This window comes from Vigna radiata, chromosome 8, assembly GCF_000741045.1.
Source record: "Vigna radiata var. radiata cultivar VC1973A chromosome 8, Vradiata_ver6, whole genome shotgun sequence".
NCBI classification, from domain to species: domain Eukaryota; kingdom Viridiplantae; phylum Streptophyta; class Magnoliopsida; order Fabales; family Fabaceae; genus Vigna; species Vigna radiata.
In genome coordinates, this window is record NC_028358.1 from 29238257 (window position 1) to 29246369 (window position 8113).

The 8113-nt window shown below is 29.6% G+C and overlaps 1 protein-coding gene across 1 annotated transcript; it reads right to left on the reverse strand.

Annotated features, from left to right (window-relative positions):
• Positions 1 to 1728: 1728 nt before the first annotated feature.
• LOC106771354 (probable pectinesterase 53) lies at positions 1729 to 7117 on the reverse strand. Its single transcript, XM_014657323.2, has 5 exons — positions 6407 to 7117; positions 6144 to 6333; positions 5826 to 6029; positions 2311 to 2546; positions 1729 to 2216 (listed from the first exon to the last, which is right to left on the reverse strand). Exons 1-5 carry the CDS (start codon positions 6784 to 6786, stop codon positions 2063 to 2065), a joined length of 1164 nt encoding a protein of 387 aa, XP_014512809.1. The 5' UTR covers positions 6787 to 7117; the 3' UTR covers positions 1729 to 2062.
• Positions 7118 to 8113: the final 996 nt, after the last annotated feature.

Below are 8113 nucleotides of genomic sequence, written 5' to 3' on the forward strand. Positions count from 1 at the left end.
AGATATTGGCCAAGAAGGAAGCACCACTCTTTTAAACTGGTAATGTCATGTCCCAATCGTAGGACATGTCTATATTTGTATGTCAAACACTTTTAGCTCTATTTTATAATTCCTTTCTCTTAACTGCCTATAATATAAATGTCACTTTCAAAGTACAAATGACTTAAGTAAAATCAATAAGTGAAATTTAACTTTTAATGGTTCACAATTTGAATTATAACATTATTTTAATTTTAAGAAATGAATTTAGTATTTTATAAATATAAATAAAAGTATAAAAATAATGATATGTAATTAAAGAGACTAAAAACACAAGCATACCCTGTGAAATTGATGATCGAGCAGCTTAAAGGTCGTCTTCATGTTGGTAGGAAGATTGTATATAAGATTTAACAATTTTTTCTGACATGTATTATCGTTGAGCCTTTTCTAAGTTGGCTTCACTTCCATGGTGGTGTACGCCCTCAACCTCAAGACATCACTATCTAATGCGAAAGATTTTGAGCAGAAAAAGAGCAGCACATCAAGATTGAGACCTAAGCAAACAAATGGCTTTCCATCTTAAGGGAACAATCAAGATAGATAATCCCTTCTCTCAAGCCCTTTTACCAACTCGTTGACTGCAATATAAGATTTGATTAATTACGCATGTGATTTCTTAAGAAAATCACATTTTACCGACGTTTCAGCTTCTCTGATGGTTTTAGTGTCATTGTCATTTGATAATTTCTTCTTGGTCCAAGAGTTATATTCCACAAAGCCCCGAATCAGAAGCAAACACCTACGTAAATCTAAAGAAAGAAAAGTGAATAAAAAGAAGGCCTTCCTTTCTAGATAGTAAAGTCTTGCTTGTCTAATTCGGTCCTACCAACTAACCAATATGACCAAGAATTAAGTCACAGCTGTTCCATCAACCTTTCAAGATGCCTCATGCCTGCTTCTTTACATTTTTTAGTTAACCAAAATGGTAGATAGGTGTAGCTAGCTAGACTGTGACCTCAAAGAAGCTTTTCTCTGTTATACTACACTTTCTTCGCTAGATTCAGTTCCCAAGTTGCATGGTTGCTGCCCCGTAATTTTCTCATGCAACTATATATGCCTTCATATTTGTAGTACCACAAAACAAATTTACAAAACGAATGTAATAATATCCATTTTTTTATGATAAAAAATAACTTTCCAAGTTGCTAAACTTATATTTCAGACAAGAGCTGTCGACGTGAGAAAAAGAAATTTTTACTCTATGCCATTCATCACAAGCCAAGTGCACAAGCGTTAGTTTCGAGGTTTTTTGGTAAGAAAATGGAAGAACTTTTTATAATTACTAATTTCACAAGAAATCCAGTATTTTCTTTGTTTGTTTTTCGTAAGAGGAAAGCTACCCTTCAAATCCTAGTATATTAAAACCTTGTTATACGTATATGATATTTCAAATATATTTTTCTGGCAAAACCTTAAAAACACACGTCCAATCTGTGTTCTGGTCTACGATAATGGCTTCAATTTTGCTATTACTAAAAGCGTTACTAAGATGCTGTCACCATGAACTTCAGCCCGAGAGTGCAAGGTGGAAAGACACAGAAACAAAAGAGTTGGCATCCATTATTAAGGGAAAGAAAGCAGAGAAACCATCCAGTGGCTCAGACAACCTAGAACACTTCTGGAGTTTCCTCAATGGTCACAAGGAGGAGACCAGACCCTGGAAATTAGCTGAGTGTTGCATTTGGCCTTAAAATTCTGTTCCCTGTCTTATCCTGCTCCATCATGATGCTGTCATTCCATAACTCAGACGCTTGAAGATGAAATTTTATGTCTTTCTTTTTTCGTACTTTGATAAGTGTAAAGCTGGTTTATCCTGCGCATGCGTGTGTTCATTGTGTTCACATCATCACAACAGTTTTAAATAGTGTACTTCTTTTACTTATATTCCCATTTATGAAACAAGACTTGGTGGTAATGTAGTGCTAATATTTTCAATCAATGAAAACAAACCACTATATTGGCAAATTGTGAATATTCATTTTCAGCTGCATGATATTAAAGTCTGCATGTTCTTTCATTTTCAGCTGGTGTTAATGAGCCAAGTGTCTCCTTCAATGAATTGGGTCCCAATAAATGGCTTGGCCTCTTCATCTGTAAGCACTCGTGCCCATGGCACTCTTCCAGCCAAGTTAGCTCCTGGCCCACTACACATGTATTCTCCATAATATACCCTCCTGAAAAACACACATACAAACACAAAATTAGTCTTTCCTTGAGTTATTTGTATAAAGAAAAATGTATGAGTTGAATGTAGTGCATTGAACTAACGAATCACGGTTTTGGTCACCCCAATCACTCCATCCTTTGGGGAGTACTAGGTTGTCCATGTAGGTGTAAGAGAAAACAACTCTTGAATAATCACCCCATGCTCTTCCTAGATAAACATGTCCACTACCAGTTACTGTGCAGTTTTTGAAGGAGAATCCACTCTCCAGTGACGAATTTGTACGCTTTTGAGCAGTGATGGAAGCCACCTTCGTACTTGTGGAATTTAGATAGCAATTCTGCTTGCCAAGTCAATAAAAAACTTACCACTGCTAACTTAACAGACAAAAGTTCTGCTCCTAACAAAATAAAGCTTGTCCTTACTCTTAGCACAAGTTTAAAAGATAGAAGATATTTTGATAACACTTTATCACAATTTTATTTAGAATGCTACATTTCTCATTACTTTATTGATTCATTTAAATTTATATTTAAAATAATATTTAGAACCGTTGAATAACATGTTGTCACGATGTTATTAAAAAATTGTTAAAAAGTGTGGTTAAAATTTTTTTTTCAAGTTCAAATTATGAATATCAACCTTTTATATCTGAATATTTTAAAGGTTTGATGGATTTGCAATTAACTTATAAATTTGTTATTTTTAACGAGTTTTGTGTTTTAAAAAAATTGTTTTATTTTAAAAATTTACTGGTCATGTTTATATTTTTAATGGTTGGTTAACTTGTTTTTGAAAAGTAAAGAAACAATGATATCATTTTGGCGATGACAAAATTAAATGAAAAGTATTTAAATAAAAATAAAAAATTAATAAAATAAATTTATAATAGAAATATTGAAATTTATATCAAAGCATAGCACAAATTGTAAGCTAACTAATAGACATGAAATTTTATTAAAAGTAATAGGTTTAATCATTCTAAATCTTTCTGATTTTGTTGGATATAGTAAATTGCTCTTTATATTTTTTTTTCTCTATTAAGTTTTTATTTTTAAAAAAGTTGATATCAAGTTCTTGTCATTAGTTTCATATTAATATAATTAAAACGACTGACATGTGTCAATTCATTATTTTCTATAAAATATTTTTATAATTATTTTTATTTTCTATATAACTTTTAAAAAATATAAAATTTGTCATATGACATTTTATCACATGACAGTGCTATATGTCACTGCATTAGTTTTAATTTGGTTCTTTTATTTTTAATTTGTCTTAATTTAATCTTAATTTTGTTTTAAAATTAAACAATTTTGTTCATCTTCAAATTTAAATAATTTAATTTGAATAAATGTTATATAGATATTTTAAAATTGATATTTTTATTACAATTAGAGAAAATTTCGTAGAGAAAATTTTCTAACCTTTTAGTTCTTTTAGTGAGGTTGAATACAGGCATGTAAAAAATTGGTTGATAAGATTTCCATAAAATTATTGAGTTTTGTGATTCATATTAATTGATTATTAATAAAGTTGGATTACATCTTTATAATATTATTTTCTAAAATATATAATTTTTAAACTCTTTTAATTTTTTTAAAAGATAAAATATATTGAATAGTTTAATATTTTAAAAATGAAGTTAATTAAATATCTTTAATAAGATTGAGTTTATTTATTATTTTTTCCACATAATTTAGTCTATTTTTTTAGAATACTTAATAAAAATATTTAATAAAAATATTAATTTTAATAAAAATATTTGTGTAACATTTATATGTAAATTAAAATTTGTTTGAATTCGAAACCAGACAAAATTGTTTAAGTTAAAAAAAAATAAATTAAGATAAAATAAAAATACAAAGATCAAATTAAGACTAATCCAATAACATTTGACATAATAGTAACATGTTGAATTATCAGTGTTATGTCACATTATCTTTATCATATGACACAATATCAATTTAATATGTGATAATTTTTCTTTTAAAATGAAAAATAAAAAATATTTAAAAAAAAAAAAAACTACGAACTGTAACACTTTTTAATTATATTAGTACGAAATTAACGATAATTATTTGATTTTACTAATTTTTCAAAAAAAAGTACTGCTAAAATGATTAAACCAAATAATATATTCTATTAGGTAAAATATAGTTTTGTTTGCTCGTTTAAGTGATAATTCATTCTTTGTAGAATTAAATATTTGCTATAATGTTGAGACCATTTCTTCTTCCAGTCCCACAATTTGAAATACAATTTTGTACACTCTAAATTGTATATTCTGAAATATAAAATAAAATCGAATTTTAATTATATAATTTAAAATATAAATATAGATTATAATTTTTGAATTTTTGATTATGTATTTCAGAATAAAAAATTATATTTTATAATTTAAAATAAAACATATATTTTAAAAATATAAAATTTACTTTCAGTAAATTTAAAATATAAAAATTTATCGGATGAAAAGAAAATTCATGGAGGTGCAAGAAGAAACTGCCATATATTAGAGTTTGAGAACTGAAACATTTTTTCACCTTTGTACATGGGCCTTTGTACATTACCTCTCAAAACACAAACCTGAGGATAAAAGTTTTCCCTGCACCTCCATAGGTTTCTTCCTTCACCTCCATGTAAAAGAATAATTCTAAATGTATAATTAAAAAGTTTTCAAATTAGTATTTTTTAACTTTCCAAATTACAAAAGTCAAAAATAAATTTTAATCTTTTTTAATTTAAAAAAATAGAAAAATATTGTATAATTCAAAAGTCTTTCAAAAATATTCTTTTGAATTATAATTCAAAAAGTTGTTTTGAAATTTTGAATTATATAATTTACAAGAACTTCAAAGAAAAAAATGGTTTTCAAATTATAAAAATCACAATTTTTATGATATTAGTTATTAAATTTATAAAAGTAGTTATTAAAATAGTAAAATTAAAAAAATTGTGTATTACTAAAAATATGAATCCTTTTGTTAATAGTATAGATTCAAATCAAGCAGATGATACGTACTTAAAACTTGATCATTATTCTTCAAGTACAATACATGTTTTATTATTGATTGAAGGTTAAATATTTTCTCATCTCTAACTAATTTTTAAAATTTGTTTTATCTCTATATATTTTGTAAAAATTATGAAAATTATTATTTTTATCAAATCGCATGTAAAATATTTATAATGTAATGAAGAAAGTTCTACGATAAACTATATTCTAACATTTTAATTACACATAAATATTATATTGTAATTCAGTGTGAAATTTCATTTATCATATGATAAACACTAAATATATTATTCATTAAAAAAAATATTTTACATAATCTTTATAAAGTATAAGAATGAAATAAATCTATATTTAATATAGAGATGCAATGCAATTTTTTAAAATAATGTAGGAACAAAATATATTTAATTGTCTAAATTTATGAAATTGAAAGTAAAAATTTAATAAATAAAAAATGTTATAATTTTTTCATTAATATGAGTGAATAATAAAAGTAGTATTTAAAAAAAAAAAGGTTAAGAGAGTGTATTACTGTTACCAACATTTGAAAGCATGGTGAATTTTGGAAGTTGATGAAGAAAAAAAAGAGAGAAAGAGGACCTGGTAAAGGGACCTGGCAGAACCGAAGATGAAATCGACAGAACCTTGAATATAGCAGTTGTTGAAGAAATGAAGGCCTTTATGATCATAGAGAGTATCTTGAGCTCCACTGAAACTGCAATTGTAAAAAGCAGCTTTGGTTCCTGAGATCCTAAGCGCCACGCCTTGTTCTCCTCTCCTTCCAATCTCATGTGGAGCACTGTTCTGTTCTACCACACACTCATCATTCATTACCAACTCTATGTAACAGTTACAAACATTCTTATAATCACATTAACCAGTACGAGGTTATTGTTCAATAAAATGTTAAGTGTGTACCTCAAATTTGATGTTGATGGCCACAAAGTAGCTAGCATCCACAGCAACAGTTGCACTCTGGAAGGTTCCTAAGGGAGTGCCATTTCTTCCTGAGGCAGATGCTGTATCATTTCCAGTAATGGTTGGAGGATTCTCTGCGTTTCCTGAGAGTGTAACAAAAGCCATTGTTCTTGGGATCATCACCTTCTCCCTACACAAATCAACACAATTTCAATTCAACGTAAAATAAACAACAACCACTTTATATAGCTACATATGTATACCTATATACACCCGGAGAAATGGACACTGTAACTCTCCTAGTGTTACGTGGTGGAATGCTATTGAGAGCTTCTGATATGGTTTTGAAATCACCAGAACCGTCTTGTCTTACTGTTATGATAGCTTTGTTACTCTCAGCCACCTTCACTTTGGTTTTCAAAATGGTCTTTCTCTTCTCGTACTTTTTCACATTTCGAGATACCCACTTGTCGAAATTCCCTGCATCATGTGTGTATGAGCTGGAAGTAATGTTTAGCGATGAAAGAAGAAACAGGAACAGAATAATGAGTTGGGAGTGGGTTTTGGAAACCATGGCACGGCAAATGCTAACTAGTGTTACCGAAATTTCAAGACCAGGCAGAATATTATATTTTCTTTTCATCCCTCTCAGAGGTGTATCTTCTGTTTAGTGGGCACTAAGCAGTATCTAGAAAAAAAATTCAGAAACTTGGTGGGTATTGAGGAAGGAGTCTGGGGCCCCATTGCGCAAATTATCAGCACCACCATGCAAATTATCAGAAATTTGGTGGGTATTGGGAATGAATTATGGCGGAGGAAGAAGAAAATTGGCTGTACTCCATTTTCCAAAAGAATATGGTAGTGGTGGGATGGCCTGTTTCGTATATAGCCATAACCACAGGAGACACATTTCATGTATAGGCAACAATTAGTCGTGGAGTCGTGGGGTGGCACTTCTAGAAAACAGAAAATATAAATATTTATTGCATCAGGCTTATGAAGCATGTTCGTCACGCTATGAGAAATGATAGTAACAGACTCTTCTTGTTAAGGCATGCTCTACTATTCATTGTGCTCGATTTACGAAGCTATAAGCCTGGTGTAGCATGATCCAAGATCAATGGAATGTGATTAGGTTCAAGGGTCGCACGCTAATTGTCGTCAATCGGACAAACCTGATCATTTGTTGTTTGGATAAGGTATATATTTTAAGAGGGTAATTATATTTTCAAAGAATTTGAAATGCTTTCTTATAAAATGTTATTTGTGTAAAGAATTTGGAAAGAAAATGATTTTTTACAATTTTATTAGAATAATTAGATTGCCTAAAATTCTTTGAAATTTTTTATAAATTCATCAAACAAATAAGAATTTGAAATTTTCACGGAAGACTTAGTTCAATCAAGAACTGAGCTGACTTGACTCAACATGAGGTAGGGAAGACTCGATTCAATTTGGAACGAGACATAAGTTTAACCTAGACTTAAGTTGATTGGGTTGATCTGAACTTAATTAGGCTAGGTCTTAACTTGATCTTGATTGAACTAAGACCTATTTGAGCCCAGTCCAACTCGGCAAAACTTGGGTCAGTTCCAACGCGGATGAAAGTTGATTTGCCTTAACTTATCTTCACCTAGGCTCTGATAGATTCAATTTGACGTGGTCCCAAGCCAACTCGGCTCGCTAGAGTCAACTCAACTTGATTGGTCTTGAATCGATTCAACTTAACCTAAGCTTAGGCTGACTTTGCTCGACCTAGGTCCAAACAAACTCGGTTTGACCCAACTTAAAATAGTCTTGATTAGACTAGATCTGACCTATTGAATAATCTAAGATTGATTTGAACCTAACCCAACTTGCCTAAACGTAGGTTGAATCCAATTTAGGTGAATATGAAAGTATTAGTTCACTTATATAGTTAGTCATCTACATTATCACAAGTATTAAACATCAAATACATCAAGGATTTG